Below are 18,945 nucleotides of genomic sequence, written 5' to 3' on the forward strand. Positions count from 1 at the left end.
AGTTGAATTCAAGAGTCCTTTTGCAATTAGACTTCTTGTATCATGACATCTTAGCATAGAAATGAGCAAAAAGTAACAAATTTCAATTCCTTATAGCCTCTGTGTGCATTTTTATATGTAAATATGGGCTACAGCCTAAATCGACTCTAAATAATTCTCAGTCTTACATGGCCTAAGACCATTTTATACTCATGTGGTATGCTTTTTGTAACTTTTCTTTACATTTAAAGTACATTTAATATATATGGAAGAATAATGTATGGTTAAAAACCTTCAAAAACTTCAAATTGGTTGAAAAAAATGCATGTTTATGTAAGGCTTCCCTTAATTCGAAAATCTCTATTTTCAGGCACAGGCTCATATAAATTTGACTTTTGAATAACTGTAATAAATCTGATAAATCAAATGAGTGTTCCGTTGCTTTTAATACTTATTATATCAAATTCAAGAGTATTTAAAAAGCAAATTTTTGCAATATTTAAATTTTTTAGGCCAAAATCTTGACAGTTGAAAATATTTGATTTAAACGTCAAAAATAAGCATCCAAATTTCAATATTAAAATGGCCCTAGTTTCTATGATATATATCCTATGGCCATGAAACTTGGCCAACTATCTTAAAATTGCCTAAGCTTAGGTCATGCAAAGTTTTATTAAAATTGGTCAAGTCTTTCTATCCTATTAGGTCCAAGGACACAGTTATCGTCCTTTGGTTTTCGTTGTCTACGAATATAGTCCCTAGTGTGAACAGTGTATAACTTGCATTTTTTTTTGATACACTTTCCCAATTTATTTCTTGATATTTTATGCATGAAATATTAAGTAAGGGGATGAAATTACATGTTAAAAAAATTTGGGTGCTGAATCTTTATGTTAAGTAGTGATTTGGTCCAGTTAAAAAAGGTCAAAAATTAGAATGTCGGAAGCTGTCAAACTGAATTTTAGCCCCCCTTAACACAGAATTGTCAATATTTTGAGTTAGAGCTGGTAGAAGTTTCTATAATTTTGATATTATTTGTATCAATAGTAGTACACTACACTGTAAAAATCTTTTTGAGATAGAGCAGGTGCGATTTTTTTAATTTAAATTTATTGTCTAAAAGAAATGCACTACGAAATAACTGTGTTCTCGGGCCTAAGAGATGAATTCCGTAAATGTAGATTCTGTACTTTGGCAACTTTCCTGAATGGTTTTCTGGTTTCAATTTGTCAAACTCAATAAAAGTAAAGGATTTACATCTTTGTTTGACAGAAATTCTGTTAAAATGTCCCATTTTGGCATTATACGGCTAAAATAAGCATTTTAAAGCAGTTTCCATTTTATGCCTAAGAGCCATGCTGACTTTCTATCTGACAGCTTTTTATGTTCCTGATATTTGTGTTTCTATGCTTAAATCAAATTTAATTAACCATTTGTGAACTCGGAATCTAGAGAAAAGTAGATTATCACAGAAAAAATGTGCAGAATATTTGTATTTATGTCCCTGGTTAAACGGCCTGTTTGATGTATGTGAAATGTGAAGAGCTTTGTACATAAAATCTGTAGTCCGTCACAAATATTTCACTAAATCTGTAAAAAAAACACTTTACAATGATCAGTACACCCTATTCATTTCATATGCTACCATAATTTTGTTCTTTAGGATAGTAAGTGGTTCAAATATATGCCAAATGAGACTAAAACTACATGCAAGTTTTCCATTGAAAAGTGAAAAACTGGTCATCAGACCATACTGTCTGCAAAAAAAAGTTGAATTCAAGAGTCCTTTTGCAATTAGACTTCTTGTATCATGACATCTTAGCATAGAAATGAGCAAAAAGTAACAAATTTCAATTCCTTATAGCCTCTGTGTGCATTTTTATATGTAAATATGGGCTACAGCCTAAATCGACTCTAAATAATTCTCAGTCTTACATGGCCTAAGACCATTTTATACTCATGTGGTATGCTTTTTGTAACTTTTCTTTACATTTAAAGTACATTTAATATATATGGAAGAATAATGTATGGTTAAAAACCTTCAAAAACTTCAAATTGGTTGAAAAAAATGCATGTTTATGTAAGGCTTCCCTTAATTCGAAAATCTCTATTTTCAGGCACAGGCTCATATAAATTTGACTTTTGAATAACTGTAATAAATCTGATAAATCAAATGAGTGTTCTGTTGCTTTTAATACTTATTATATCAAATTCAAGAGTATTTAAAAAGCAAATTTTTGCAATATTTAAATTTTTTAGGCCAAAATCTTGACAGTTGAAAATATTTGATTTAAACGTCAAAAATAAACATCCAAATTTCAATATTAAAATGGCCCTAGTTTCTATGATATATATCCTATGGCCATGAAACTTGGCCAACTATCTTAAAATTGCCTAAGCTTAGGTCATGCAAAGTTTTATTAAAATTGGTCAAGTCTTTCTATCCTATTAGGTCCAAGGACACAGTTATCGTCCTTTGGTTTTCGTTGTCTACGAATATAGTCCCTAGTGTGAACAGTGTATAACTTGCATTTTTTTTTGATACACTTTCCCAATTTATTTCTTGATATTTTATGCATGAAATATTAAGTAAGGGGATGAAATTACATGTTAAAAAAATTTGGGTGCTGAATCTTTATGTTAAGTAGTGATTTGGTCCAGTTAAAAAAGGTCAAAAATTAGAATGTCGGAAGCTGTCAAACTGAATTTTAGCCCCCCTTAACACAGAATTGTCAATATTTTGAGTTAGAGCTGGTAGAAGTTTCTATAATTTTGATATTATTTGTATCAATAGTAGTACACTACACTGTAAAAATCTTTTTGAGATAGAGCAGGTGCGATTTTTTTAATTTAAATTTATTGTCTAAAAGAAATGCACTACGAAATAACTGTGTTCTCGGGCCTCTTTATTAGGTCCAAGGACACAGTTATCGTCCTTTGGTTTTCGTTGTCTACGAATATAGTCCCTAGTGTGAACAGTGTATAACTTGCATTTTTTTTTGATACACTTTCCCAATTTATTTCTTGATATTTTATGCATGAAATATTAAGTAAGGGGATGAAATTACATGTTAAAAAATTTGGGTGCTGAATCTTTATGTTAAGTAGTGATTTGGTCCAGTTAAAAAAGGTCAAAAATTAGAATGTCGGAAGCTGTCAAACTGAATTTTAGCCCCCCTTAACACAGAATTGTCAATATTTTGAGTTAGAGCTGGTAGAAGTTTCTATAATTTTGATATTATTTGTATCAATAGTAGTACACTACACTGTAAAAATCTTTTTGAGATAATGCAGGTGCGATTTTTTTAATTTGAATTTATTGTCTAAAAGAAATGCACTACGAAATAACTGTGTTCTCGGGCCACCTTATGTAATTTTTAGGTTGTAAAAAATTGTGAAATTGAAATTTGCTACTTTTTAGGTAACCATGCGACTGTTATGGTGTTTAGAACATGTTGAAAAGGTAAGAAATTATTACTGAATAATGAGGGAATTTGTTTATGAGATTCAAATTGCTCATCTTAATGGAGCTTAAAAATGGATCACATTCAGAAATCTTTAGGGGTGTTTTTCTTAGAAATATAAATTACATGGAAAATTATCTTGTTAACACTCTCATCCTTATGTTTCAGTGTGGATTTTAATGAGAAATGTCTACAAATTGTAATATCAACAACCTTGTGATGATTAAAACAAATTTTAAAAAAATAATAATTTTTTTCATAGATTTGTACATTGCCTGTCTAAGGGTCATTTGAAGCAATTTCTTTTTTAGTTAAAAATAAAATTGAACATGAATTGGTTTACCTTGTGAATTTTTATTGTATGGTTTTTGTGATGTTTCTTACATTCTCTGTTTTATTCACTTATGTATACCGTGGATGGGGATATTGAAATGCAGTAATATTCAATTATTACCTTTTGAATGAACAAAGTAGTTCTAAAATATGACTTCCATTAACCTTTAGAATGTTTTTAGTTAAAAGCTAGAGTGGTTGAGAATCAAGTGATGTTTGGCTGTATAGAAACATGGTTGTTATGGAAACTTACTGGAGGCAAAGTTCATGCTACAGACTATTCGTGTGCTAGTGGAACAGGTCTTTTTGATCCTTTCCAGGTGAGTGATTTGTACTTTAAAACAATTTTTGTTTGAAATGAAACTTTACTGTGCCTTATTGAATTTAGCCTTGCACAACAAATTGTTATATTACATTCTGTTTGAAATCCTATCTGGACACAATTTAAACTTTTTCTTGTTATTTTAAGTAAAAAAAAAAATTATCACATGCATCAAAATACATCCAAAGTTTGTTGAAAGATGTAACAGATGCAACCAGATGTGACTACTATTCTGAATCAGACCAGTCCAATACACCTTTTTTGTATTGACCCTTTGGTTGAAAAGCTGTATTAACATCTAGGTCAAGATGCGTAATTCATTTCCCATAGGCGACAATGGTAGCCTTTTTTTCCATTCCTCTATCCATATAGTAAACTAGGATATGTATGATGGTTTGTTTCGAAGCTGAGACATTTTCACACATATGGTTAAATTTTCGAGGTACAAAGTGAGATTAATCTTTTCACAAATTGGGCATCCCCGAAAGGCCCCGCATGATACCGCTTCAGCAAGTGAAAAGTCCTTATTTTCACACAGTTGAATTCTCTGGATATTCAGTTCTGTACAAACATTTAATAACTTCAAAGTTTTTACATCTTTATTGTACAGTCTCCTTCTCTTCAAAAAGCACAAATGGTTAAGCTCAGTCAATTACTAAAAATAGCATCATATCCAATTTCATTGCATACAGGTTTTTTTATTTCTATTTATAGTTAAATTCCTCACTCTGAGGTCAATAGGGATATTAACCCATCTGCTAGACAAGGTATAAGTATTGAACATGCCAATTTAACTGGATTAGGGTTTATTTGATCAATTCATTAAACACTCTACATTTTTAAAAACTGATGAATATGTCTGTCTGATATATGTCAGGTGGTTTAGACCTCATTTTTCTCACTTCAGTAACCAGGTCAAGTTTTCAGGATTAAGTTAATAATGTTCCTCAGTAACTATACATGGAGAGAGAACTTTTGTTTGTATGTTAACAGATGAAATACCTCAAAACACTCAAACAGTCTAAAATAATGCATCGGTTGAAAAACAGGAAATGTGCGTTGGTATGCTTAAGGAATAATTATTATTGAAAATAATAAATATGTTTTTCATCACAATTATATTTTTTAGACATTACGATGATTTAATTAGATATTCAGTACAATTGTTATTTTACAGGTAGAATGGAGTACAATAGTGTGTAATCTACTGAACATTCCAATGTCTATATTCCCAACAGTAATGGATACAAGGCAGGTTTATTTTTTAATAATTGTATGTTGTAGTTAACTATATCGTGAAATTCTAGCAGTGAAGTATATGCAATTAACAAAATACTGAACTCTTATATAGGACTAAAACAAATATCCAGTAAACATGGCAAAAATGTGTGTCTGTTGGTTGATTCCTAAATATTTCAAATCTTAAATAAAAAGTGACTACACCAGGGCTTCCAAAAAATATTTGTGTCAGCCGGACATATTTTTTGGTCTTATCCCGATTTTAATCCCTTAAGACTTAGCAACAAAAGGCAACCATAGTAATCAGTTGGGCATCATATAAATTATGATTGACACAAACACGATATTTAACTTTTTATTATAAATTCGATGTTCTGCCGTTAATTGTTAAATTGACAGTGCACCGTTCGAAGTGTGCAACATCAGCGTACTAATATCTGCCTTAGACTCTTTATTTGTGCAAAGTTACGCTGTCAATAACTTCACTTTCGTTTTTAAAAAGTACATTCTAATACCGGATGTTGACTTGACAATGGTAAAACACGGTCCAGAGACGGATACATAAAATCTGTGTACATTTACAAAGCACTATTGAGTTAAAGTAGCTCTTTCCATGTTATTTCTGCAGGAAAATACTCAAAATGAACGTTAGATAAAGGCATCAATGATATTTTTAGAATTTTTGAAAATTTGGATTCATAATTAAATCTCACACCTATGTGCACGAGTCTACTAGTTCAAACAATGTGGTTCTGACGATTTTTCACTTAAAACCTTTATTACTACCTTTTAAAATTTTCATCAAATCATATTTATATACGTTTTCTGATAATCTAATTCTTGTTGACTAAATTAATTAGATGCAAACCGCTCAAAATTAAGAAAATAACTTTTAATAGACAGATCAATGTCCGGTACAAAATAGATTACCTGTTGTCTGGACAGGAAAATTCATCTGTCAGAGAACTAATTAACCTTGATTGTAATCAGAGGGTATTAAAGTTGGGTTTGTTTTGATAGTAATTATTCATCATGTCACGTAGAGGATCAGAAATGTGTGGCTGTTTAAGGCAAAAGGTCAGGTCAAAAAGATCGCATAAACTTCAATTTTTATTCCTGAATTATGTTAAAATGTCCATTTTAGCCTATGCACAACAAGTCATTTATATAATTTATCGGACAATACAACCGTTTTAGAAGCCCTGGACTACACAGACTTTCAGACACTCGAAAGTTGCTACTTCTTTTGGAATGAATTACCACCAAAATTGTTCTGCAAAACTATGAATTTTAATTATTTTTCTCTACAAAACAGCTGGTTCCAGGGTTGCAGGAAATAAGAAATGTCCAAATCAAAATTGATGGTTTCCTGTTTGAACATTGTCTTCTTCTTTTCATCAAATTCAATTTTTTGAGATCACATCAGTGATTTCTAATCATCTAACCTTTGTAAATATGCTTTCTTAACCATCAAAAATGAAACTGTTATTTGATCTAGTTTTACTTTGTAATCATTTATATATGTGTAAATTTATTGCAAAGATAAAATAGCTTTTATTTTATTTTACACAGCTCTGTGTTTGTTATTGAAACTCTAAGATGAAAATGGTTTAAATGAAAAATATTAACGATTTCCATTTTTAGTGGCTTTTTTGGTGATACAGATCCATGCATATTTGGAGAATCTATTCCAATAACTTCTGTGGTAAGTTTGATTAAGAAAATTAGGATTGATAATTAATTCTCATATCTGTTTGTATAAGTTTTTGATTGGTATTTGTCAACAAGCCAAATTTTTAATTATGTCAGAAATTGTTCTCAGTTGGTGTGATTACCCAGAGTTTATAATTCCTATCAGAACTTCCTTGTTTTTTGCTTACAATAAAGCTACCGGAGCAAGGGTTCTTAATAGTAAATTTGTTGAATTCATCTCTTTTGAATATCTTTTGTCTGCAAGAATCACTTGGTTGACCATTTCCAAAAATATCTTTGCCACAAATGACTATGGGTATGTTCCTTTTGTCACAGTCACAATCTCAGCCCCATCTGAACATGGAATACAATAGAGTGGATCTAGCAGTAGAAAATACTAATTTCAAAGTCTTTCATTTGACCCACCTTGGGATGGAAACCATGAACTTGTGCACTCTAGATGAGCATGCTACCCAAGACATCTCAGAATTGAGTTTATACAGTCTAAGGAGTACAGTTAAATGGGAATTGACACATGAATTATAATGAAAGAAACAAAACGACAAAGGATTTCTATGTTTATGAAATTTTTTTTACAATATACTAAGGATGCCTTTATTTTCATTGGTACCAATTTTCGTTGATTAAGGAACTACTGTTTTTTAGTGGATACTTGATTTCCCCGGTTTTCACAGTTACAGGTCTGTAGTAAATATGTACTTCATTGAATATGAACTTCATGATTCACCTGTACCAATGAAATCTACAAAAAAATTAAAAATGATAATGAATCCACAGAAGTTTTGGAAATTACTTATTTTCAAACTCCTAAATATCTTGAAATTTTGTTAAGCATTTCAGATAGTGAAAATAGACAAGATTCCAATACCTCAGTTGACCTGGGAAACGTATCATAGGACATTGTGTCGTGAAGATATTTGCTGTGTGACGTCAAATTATTCCTAGGAAAAAGCACCATTTGGAAGATCATTTATTGATAATCACATATCTGTCAATGACCCTTATTTTTCAGGTCACACCTGGGAATTTAAGAGCTTACCCAAGATTTTTCTATACCCAGGCCATCAAATAACCCTTGATTCCATCAAAGTACCCGTTTTCACTGGTATGCTAGTGCCATGAGACTTCCAATGTCTAAAATGCTATATTTTCCACTGAAAAACAGCAGATTTGAAATTCTTTCTGGACAGGAAGTTCGATAATTTGCTCTCAAATGAATGATTTACAGCTACATGTATCAAAGCATAATTTTGACACGCTTTTGATTGAATGGTAATAACAGTTTGCTAATTATATGGTTAATTGTACCCCAAAAAGGTTGAAGCCAATCAAGCTTGACATACAATTTCATGTCCTGATTTATATATTTGCCGTTTGCAAATATCAATTATCCTATTAAAATAATTTTAAAACAGTCTGAACCTCTTTATTCTTATCAGGAAAGTGGTGTAAAACACCAATCAATCAAATCAGATTATACATATCTGTTAGAGTGATAAAAGTCCCTAAACTATTTTTCACCGTTTATTTTTGTTGTCACTTAAAATCCAAGTGCTCTAGAATGTAAACAACATTAAATTGTTCTTTCTATTTATCTTCCTACTATTTATAGGAGCTTTAGCTGATTTCTTATTATAGTTGGGGTTCATTAGAATCATTGATTAAAAAACCCAGTGTGAATGAAACAATAAAAGGGCATTGCTTTATATTGATATTTGATTAATAACAAATACAATGAAGGTAAAATGAAAACATAAATTGAAAATTTAAATAGTTTTCATCAAATACTTCAAAATTGTGAATATTTATAGGAAACTGGTATATGTTAAATAATGTTTAAAAAAGATCTTTAGTAATACTAAAATTCAAATGAAAAAAGTTTGTACACGTTATGACCTGACTTTTTCTTCCTCAATGCCGGTCATGACCTGTTTTTTTCATTTTCAGAGGTTGACAGGTATGTCATCACATTTCAGTTTAAGATCCAATATTTACCTTATATTCTGTATCCTCCTTTGTAGCAATGTTTATGTACCACCTATGATAGTGGGGACTAGGGCATTAAGTTGTACAGTCCATGCTTTTGTCCATCTATTAGTTTGTTTGTCTGTCGGCCCATACTGTATCAGGTTGAAGTTTTGGGTTAAGGTAGTTTACCATGGAGTCGTGGTTACTTCAACTTTAAACCTAGTACATATGTTCATTATGATGTCAGCTTCTTGAAATATATGCCAAATTAGGGTTTGGAACCAGAACACATATTCTTGTTTTATATATTTGCTTTAAAACAGTATTTTTACTTTCAATTATCCTAACGAATAAACTATGTCACTTAGTGCCAAATGCCAATGCATTATTTTCTTTTCTTTTTTTAACACATGCTAATGAAATATTTCAATACATTTCAATTGTCATAAAAGTTTCTAGTAAAAACCTTCCCAAAGAATCATTTTACATTGGAACTCTAGATATATATGATGTCATGTTGTTTTAATGATGTCATGTTGTTTTTATGATATCATGTTGTTTTATGATGGCCTGTTGTTTCTATGATGTCATGTTGTTTTTATGATGGCATGTTGTTTTAATGATGCTTGTGTTGTTTTTATGATGTTCATGTTTCCAAGTCATTAACATCATTTTGCAAAATGTAATTTTTTGCAGTTTTATGCCTAAGTCTAAAGCTAAATGAAATATTTCATTTAGTACAAATATATTTCAATTGTCATAAAAGTTTCAAGTAAAAACCTTCCCAAAGAAACATTTTACATTGGAACTCTAGATATATGGGTCATTTTAAAAAAATGTCGAATTTTCAGTACACCCATGCTAAAATTTTTATTTCTAATGGAAAATGCAGTTGTAAGTGTTTAAATGAAAGTTTGTAGGATTTATGAGTCAGAACATTAATAATAAACATGATTTAGATCTATTTTGATAAGATTAAAATATGTTTAAGTCCAATTTTTGCGTAATTTATGTGCGTACAGTGTCCGAGTAACACATTTCAAATGATTTTTTTCCTATTTTCTGATCGCCTTGATATCTGCAAAAGGGACTTTTTTGGAACGTAAATAATAATTCTAACGAAAAATCGTAGCTTCTTTCTTATTATATGTAACATTTTTTCTACAAACTAAATTCAATCAGAGTACATGAAGTTCATGTCCATCCTGTTACCGCTACTTAAATCAGCCGTTAAATTTTTCTCCCTATGAATATTGAACTAGTCAGTGTTGATTTCAAAAGCGCAAAGTAACCTAAACATTTAACACAGCACGTTTCTTGTATAACAGTGTAGAGAAAAGAAATTTCAAGACATTTAGTGAAAAAAATAGTGGGTACTTTTTTGTCATGTCTATGCTGTTACCAACATATTGATTAATTACACCAATATTATACTTGCAAAAAGTGCAATAATGTGTTGGAAACCAAAATCACAACAGAAAAACATTACCACTTCATCAAAGGGAGTAGTAATTTCACAACAGCATTTAAAACTGAAGAAATTTGTCTATCCTGTTACTATGGTTGCTATGGTTACAGTAACAGAATAGATAATAGTAGACAGAAACGTCTTTAAAAAGTTTATAATAACATATAGTTGCACACATAATGAAATGTTTTGTTGTTTGAACTCTTCTAAAGGTTATAATGTCTTTATCTTCGCAATTTAGCATTTGCAGGTGCAATACTGCTATCGGTAACAGGATAGACAAAAAGGTAACAGGATAGAACTTAATATAGTGATATATCATTAACGTACGTTCATGTTACCAATAAAATAAAGACAAAAGTAATCCAACGTGCGAGGGATTTACTTGATGTTGGGTTTATTTGAAAGAGAGAACAAATGCTGAACATTATGAATTGCTATCTTAGACTTGCATTACTGATGGTTATTTTTATCACCTTTGAAAACCAATTTTTAGAGGCATTTTCAGTACAACATGGAAAATTGGCAAATAATCTATTATTTCACAGAATGAATATATATAGAAGTTTTTACTCTTGAAAACCATCTTATTGGCTACGAAAAACAAACTTAAAATTTTATCGAAACTTTTTCTAAATAACCCGAAATTTCTTTTGAACATGGTAACAGGAGAGACAAAATATTGCACCACCTATCAAAAAATGTTTCAATATATTCTTGTATGACATTATCAAGATTGCATCTTTTTATATGTTGTTCTATAAGTACTGTTTGTTTTGATTTGCTTATGATGAGGGTTGTTTGAATAAGTAACTTTAAATCAATTTTGCAATTTCAAAATTGACATATTTTGAAAATGACCCATATATGATGTCATGTTGTTTAATGATGTCATGTTGTTTTAATGATGTCATGTTGTTTTTATGATGGCATATTGTTTTTATGATGTCATGTCGTTTTTTAATGGAATGATGTTTGTGTTGTTTTTATGATGTCATGTTGTTTTTATGATGTTTGTGTTGTTTTTATGATGTCATGTTGTTTTTATGATGTTTGTGTTGTTTTTATTATGTCATGTTGTTTTTATGATGGCATGTTGTTTTTATGATGTTTGTGATGTTTTTATGATGTCATGTTGTTTTTATGATGTTTGTGTTGTTTTAATGATGTCATGTTGTTTTTATGATGGCATGTTCTTTTTATGATGTCATGTTGTTTTTATGATGGCATGTTGTTTTTATGATGGCATGTTGTTTTTATGATGCTTGTGTTGTTTTTATGATGTTCATGTTTCCAAGTCATTAACATCATTTTGCAAAATGTAATTTTTTGCAGTTTTATGCCTAAGTCTAAAGCTAAATGAAATATTTCATTTAGTACAAATATATGAGTCATATATTACCTTAAACTGGAGATTACTCTTTTAAAAAGTTTACCTAGATAAGCTATTTATCATTTGTTAAAGGGGCCTTGGTGGCCGATAGATCTAAGTAGTCCAATTACTGTATCACTAGCCTGGTACAACTGAGGTTGTGAGTTCGAATCCCATATGTGGCAAGTGGGTTCGACTCCAATCTTAATTGACTAGGATTGTCAGTTTTCCTGCCGAAGATTGTGGTTCTCTCTGGGCACTCCGGCTTCTCCACCAAGAAATAGTACAATAGTGCTGAAAGTGGTGTTAAACACCAATCAATTATTTATTAAAAGAAATTTTAAACAGTAAAACATGATTTACATCCACAATGCTTAAAAGTAGGGATGTCAACGAGTACTAGAGTACTCGAGTATCGCTCAGTAGTACCGAGTATTGAATACCAAAATTATACTCGACTAATCGGTTTCCTGTTAGAATGTTGTTGCTTTCTTAAGCTTAAACAAAAAAATATTTTTATTGCGAGCGCCTCTCGGGAAATTAAAATTAATAAAATTAAAATACGTTTCGACTTTTTGCATTTAACTGTGGTTTAAAATTCCCCCAGAGGTAGGCTATGAACGAGAGCACTTTTCTAAGGCTTACATTTTTAGCTAATCTTAGTCATTCCCCCACCTCTGTACCGCCAGAGCATATATTTTTCATCTGCAGGACTGTTAGTTACCTCACTAAGTTGAAAAATCGCCTCATCCCAGAAAAAGTTGACGAGATAATATTTTTAAATAAGAACAAATTTGTTGTACCCTTTGTCGCCCCTCAGAAAATGATTAAAGCCATCAGTAAGTTCTAATCATCACCCCTTTGTTGATCATTAATAAATGTGTTTTTCACAGTTCCCCAATACTGTTGTTTGAGTAATCATTCTTTCTATAGATATTAAATTAATTACTTGATTAGATTATTACCAGTTTACATAATTAGTACATGTGGTAAATGAGCTATTAATTATGATATAAAATTCCTAGTCCTATGTTATAATGTTGAGGGTTTTACGTTCATAAGACAGCAACCCATAATACATAAAAGGGGTATAATTTTATTTTTCCATTTTGTAAATGTTTTACAGAGCGAGTACTCGAGTATCGCTCGGTAAATCCAGCGAGTACTTGATTAGTAAATCTTCACTTAGTTGACATCCCTACTTAAGGCGAAGTGTACGTAATTGCACGCCTCTAGCGGAATTCAGGATAAAAAACGTGCGTCGTTAGTTACGCAGGTTATCTCCCCTACTCCAAGAAAGGAAAAATGGGCACATGAAAGAGAAATGACTTTGTGCAGTCTATCATGAATTCAAACAAGTATTCATGTGCTATCTCAAAACTTCAAAGAAATTATTAGAATGACTCCAATCAGAAATCTGAGTATCCTATTGTGAGTTAGTCTGACTCTATTACCACTGTTTTTTGTTTTAGACACGCAAGAACAGGTACACAATACGACTCGTGTTTATTTCAACAGAAGGTAATAAAATGCTTCGCTGGGGCGCAGCTTGATACGACCGCAGAGGTCGAACCCTGAACAGTTGGGGCAAGTATGGACACAACATTCAAGCTTGATACAGCTCTGAATTTGGATTGTTATTAAATATTTGACACAGCATAGGTTTCTGACACAGAAAGAATGTGGTCTAAGAACTTGAATTTTTTTAATTTACCTATTATGGTCCAATGTCCAAAATCAAAATACATGGTTAGATTCAGCATATCAAAGAACCCCATATATTCAATTTTTGTTAAAATCAAACAAAGTTTAATTTTGGACCCCAACTTGGACAAACTTGAAAACTGGGCCCATAATCAAAAATCTAAATACATGTTTAGATTCAGCATATCAAAGAACCCCATATATTCAATTTTTGTTGAAATCAAACAAAGTTTAAATACTGGACCCTATCTTGGACCAACTTGAAAACTGGGCCCATAATCAAAAATCTAAACACAAGTTTAGATTCAGCAAATCAAAGAAACACAAGAATTAAATTTTTGTCAAAATCAAACTAAGTTTAATTTTGGACCCTTTGGACCTCAATGTAGACCAATTTAAAAAAACAGGACCCAAAATTAAAAACCTAAATACACGGTTAGATTTGGAATATCAAAGAACCCCAATAATTCAATTTTAGATGAAATCAAACAAAGTTTAATTTTGGACCCTTTTGACCTCAATATGAACCAATTAGATAAGGGGGTCCACAAATAAAAAATCTAAATACATGGTTAGATTCAGCATATCAAAGAACCCCATATATTCAATTTTTGTTGAAATCAAACAAAGTTTAATTTTGGACCCCAATTTGGACCAACTTGAAAACTGGGCCAAAAATCAAAAATCTAAATACATGTTTAGATTCAGCATATCAAAGAACCTCATATATTCAATTTTTGCTAAAATCAAACAAAGTTTAATTTTGGACCCTTTGGACATTAATGTAGACCAATTTGAAAACTGGACCCAAAATTAAAAATCTAAATACACTGTTAGATTCGGCATAACAAATAAATAAATGTGATCAAAGATTTTACAAATCTAATGCGCCATACTGTGCAATTAAAGATTACTTCTTGAAATTTTTCAATATTTGAAATTTGAAAAAAAAATAATATTTGAAGAATAATTCTTTTTAATTTCTGAAATCTGAAATGAGAAAAAATTGGCCCCCCACAATTTCTTTTTATCCCCCCCCCCCCCCTTTTTCCCCCAAAAAAATTCTTTCCCTCAAGATATGGTCATAATCTCAATTCAAATTTCCAATGGAGTTGGCAACCATAATTACCCATTTAAATTTACCATAGTGCTAACTTAATCTATTTTATAATAGAATTAATAAAAATATAGTGTCAAATCTTTCATATGGATTTTTTTGTAAAAAAAAAAGATGAAAACATTTGCAGATATTTTTACTGGTCTTCCTTTATAAATATGCATTTCTTTAAACATAATTTAAAAGCAGTGTAAGGGAAGTAACCAAAACGTTGTATTTGGATTACCTCCCTTACACTGTTTTAGATTATCTTTATTGTTCATTAACCATTACTTTATACATAATTTAAAAGCAGTGTAAGGGAGATAATTTCAATGATGTATTTGATTTATCTCCCTTACACTGCTTTAAATTATGTTTTGTACTAAAGTATTTGTCCATTAACCAGGACAACCTTGTTTTTCCCCCTTTTTTGCCCCTAATTCCTAAACGGTTTGAGCCATAACCCCCCAAAGCAAATCCTAACCATCCCTTTGTGGTATGGAAACTTGTAGTATAATTTCAGAGAGATCCATACACCGTTCCACAGTTATTGTCTGGAAACTAGAAAATGCTCATTTTTGGCCCCTTTTTGGCCCCTAATTCCTTAACTGTTGGTACCATAACCCCCAAAATCAATCCCAACCTTCCTTTTGTGGTATTTAACCTTATGGTCAAATTTCAAAAAGATCCATTCACTTAAACTTAAGTTAGAGTGCGAAAACCAATATGTATTCGGACGACGACGACGCCGGACGACGACGACGACGACGACGACGACGACGCCAACGTCATACCAATATACGACCACAAAATTTTTTTGCGGTCGTATAAAAACGCCTAAACAACAAAATTATAACCAAATAAAAAATAAACCAGTGACAATTCTGCTTCTATTCGTATCAAATTCATTAAAATCAAACCAGAATTGACCCCACAATATTTTTTGAAAAACCATAGTTTTGAATGAAATGCACAGTGTACTGTATGATCCTGTAGCGTAAAATTGTAGGTAACGAATAATTATATTGCATGTGAATTTGTGTCTTGAACAAGAAAGACGTTGGCATGTCCGTTTTTATGCAATTGAAAATTTTATGATGTTTTATATTTTATTATTTATGTAAAAAGTATAAAAGATACTAAGTGGTAATCGACCACTAGTACAACATTTATAAGCCGAAGAAAAAGCCAACAGCAAAAAAAAAAAAAAAGCCATCAGATTCCGTCCACAAAACATTACACACTCAGAAACTAAGAATTGTTCACTATTACATTTATCTCAGAATGAGTAAAACCTATGTCATCCAAAACTCAGTTTTCAAGGTGCAGAAAATAAACAGGTGTCTTCTATTCCGTCCGCAATTTTTGGGGATCTAAATCTAAATTTAGAACCATGGTTGAAACTGAAACTACACATGTATGATAAAAATAGAACGTGTTATTTTTTTCTTAATCAAATTCCGATTTCGAAGGGATAGCGAAATTTGTTCTCTTTTGTTGTGCTTTTGTGTATCATTCAGCAGTAGTATAAGGTAGGGGAAGAAGGGGTAGGGGTGAAGAAAAATAGTTCTACAATGTCGGGGCTTTTTATAACCCGGTGACTATATACGGTATGGATTTTCTCATTGTTGAAGGCCGTATGATTGCCTATAACAATTGCTTCCTTTAAGGTAGCTGGGGTGTCTAAATGTTGGACGATAGATTTTTCTTAAACTTCTGTAAGACTTCTGTGTCAATGTAATTTTAAATTTCAATATAAAAACTGGGGATCACTGACCTTGTTTTTTTGTAATAACACATTGAAATTAACGAAATTTGGGTTATTTTTTATTGTTGATATAGGGGAAACTTAGGTTTTCCTTATTGCGGAAACATTAAACGATAGAATTGGCTAAAATTCGATGAGAGAATTGCTTTTCATTAATAACTCCGAAATATCAAATAAAAATAAGGGGTCACGGGCCTTATTTTCTTGAAAAAATCCCGAAAAATTTTAAATATACTTTACGACACTTAATTTCTTGATAGTTCAATCTTTAAACTTCAAGTTTTAGGTATTTTGTTGTATATTTAATGATACTTGGTAAAATATTTTTAAAACAAAAAAGTTTTTACAATTAACATGATCAGAACGGACGCTCAGAAAAAGACAACCGATCTACCTTAAACGTGGCAGATAGTTGTCTCATTTGCAATCATACCACAGCTCCTTATGTTCATATTATATTAACAAAACTGCAATTCATTTGCATTATATACAGGAACAATTTGTATGGCATTATACTAGGTAAACTCGTATAGCATCCGGCTCTTGGTACATTCTTATAGCATTACACAAGTACATTTATAGCATATCACTATGCACAAAGCTTTAGCATTACACAATGCACAATGCTATAGCATTATACACAATATACACAATGCTAAGGCTAACACTGGGAATGATCTGTGCTACGTGAAGTTAAAACTCCGATCTGTTTTACTGTTTTGTCTTTTTTAAAATTCATATGCGGGTTCTTCTTTTGACCTTATTACAGCCATAAAAATTCTCAAGATAATATGCAGATGCAGTTTTCTTATTTTTTGGGAGTCGTGCATGTGGATATTTAACAAATTATGGTACAAAAAATTATTTACTTTTTTACTTCAAATCTCCAGCAAACATTATATCATGCTTTGTCGTTTAGTTAAAGAAAAGGGAAAGCGATCTAGACAGGAAATTTTTTAAATAAAATTGCAGAGTTATGTCACGTGCATGCGTGTGAACCTGACAAAAAAATGGGCCGTTTGTGCGCAATCCCTCGAATAGCGCCGGAAATGGTGAGGATGAAAAGATGCAGCAAATTATATTCACTTTTTTAAAATACAAACATGCAGAAATAAGATTTAAAAAAAGACGTGTATACGCGATCCCAAAATTATAACCGATTATTTAAATACGTATAGAATCAGTCTGTCAACGCTGTGTTAACTGGGACAATTTTAAAATTGATATTTGATTCATAATTATTAGAACAATACAATATAAAAAAAAGAACATGTGGCATGAACGCCAAAAAGACAACTCTCCACAAGAGTCAAAATGACACAGAAATTAACAACTATAGATAACCGTACGGCCTTCAACAATGATCAACGCCCATAGTCAGCTATAAATACAAGAATTTCAAAAAAGAAGTGGAACCCTGTCTAATTAAAAAAAGATGGAGTTTAAGTCTATATAGTAACTTTCATTCACTTGCAGTATATTTATTTGCCAATTTGCTTTTTTTTTGGCAGCAGAAATATCCTTAAAAAATAGTCAGTTTATTTCCTTATTAATTGATTACGCTTGAGCATTTGCAATAATTAGGAAAATGGGTTATACACATTCACGATTTTGTTACGACACTGTACGGTATAATAGCGTTATAGAGTAGAAATTGTGATGACGTTATGTACAGTAGACATCAATAACGTCGCCGAATGTTTTATTCTTTCCGCTAAAAAATCAAACTTCCACAGGATATAGCTTGAAAACTAGCACGGTTGCTAAGGACTTTCTTTGCACCAATGGGTTCGTCGTTCATTTTTGAATCGCATATCGATTTTTAAAAAAATTCTGTTGAGCAACGAATTAGAAAATCTTGATAAAGTAAAAATGTCTGCCGATTTTTATGATTTTCCCTATATATTCTTTGTATTTTTGGCGTATCATGCTGTTAATTTCAACAGCTTGTATCTGAAAAACGAAAACGGTTACCCCCTTTTTATACGCCCGTTTACGGGACGTATTATGGTATACCGTTGTCCGTCTGTCCGTCCGTCCGTCCGTCCGTCTGTCCGTCCGTCTGTCCGTCGTCAACATGTCGGACATTAACTCAAAAATGCTTTAACCAATTTGCATAAAACTTTGGTGAATTGTTTATATCTATTGACGTGAGCTCCCTTTCGTTTTTTATAAAATTTAGATTTTACGTTTCCGAGATATGGGGTTTTATTCATTAAAAAAGGGGGGATTTTCCAGTTTTTGGACAATAATTCAAGAATACTTTCACCAACTTGCAAGAAATTGTGGTGAATTGTTTATATCTATTGACATGAGCTCCCTTTCAATTTTTATAAATTTTAGATTTTACGTTTCCGAGTTGCAGGGTTTTATTCATGAAAAAAGGGGGGATTTTCCAGTTTTCGGACAAAAACTCAAAAATGCTTTCAGCAATTCTAATGAAACTTTGGTGAATTGTTTGTATGTATTGATGTAAGCTCCCTTTAGAATTTTATAAATTTTACATTTTACATTTC

The 18,945-nt window shown here is 31.4% G+C and overlaps 1 protein-coding gene across 3 annotated transcripts in view; it reads left to right on the top strand.

Annotated features, from left to right (window-relative positions):
* The window catches only part of LOC127698271 (putative glycerol kinase 5), a 64,209-nt gene that overhangs the window by 26,808 nt on the left and 18,456 nt on the right, over positions 1-18,945 (top strand). For all 3 annotated transcript variants that reach the window (XM_052201659.1, XM_052201661.1, XM_052201660.1), the window contains exons 7-10: positions 3,401-3,442; positions 3,959-4,096; positions 5,276-5,349; positions 6,982-7,042. In XM_052201659.1, the coding sequence (XP_052057619.1) occupies positions 3,401-3,442; positions 3,959-4,096; positions 5,276-5,349; positions 6,982-7,042 (315 nt within the window). The remainder of the gene's footprint in view (positions 1-3,400; positions 3,443-3,958; positions 4,097-5,275; positions 5,350-6,981; positions 7,043-18,945) is intronic.

This window comes from Mytilus californianus, unplaced genomic scaffold (genome assembly GCF_021869535.1).
Source record: "Mytilus californianus isolate M0D057914Y unplaced genomic scaffold, xbMytCali1.0.p SCAF_4, whole genome shotgun sequence".
NCBI classification, from domain to species: Eukaryota; Metazoa; Mollusca; class Bivalvia; order Mytilida; family Mytilidae; genus Mytilus; species Mytilus californianus.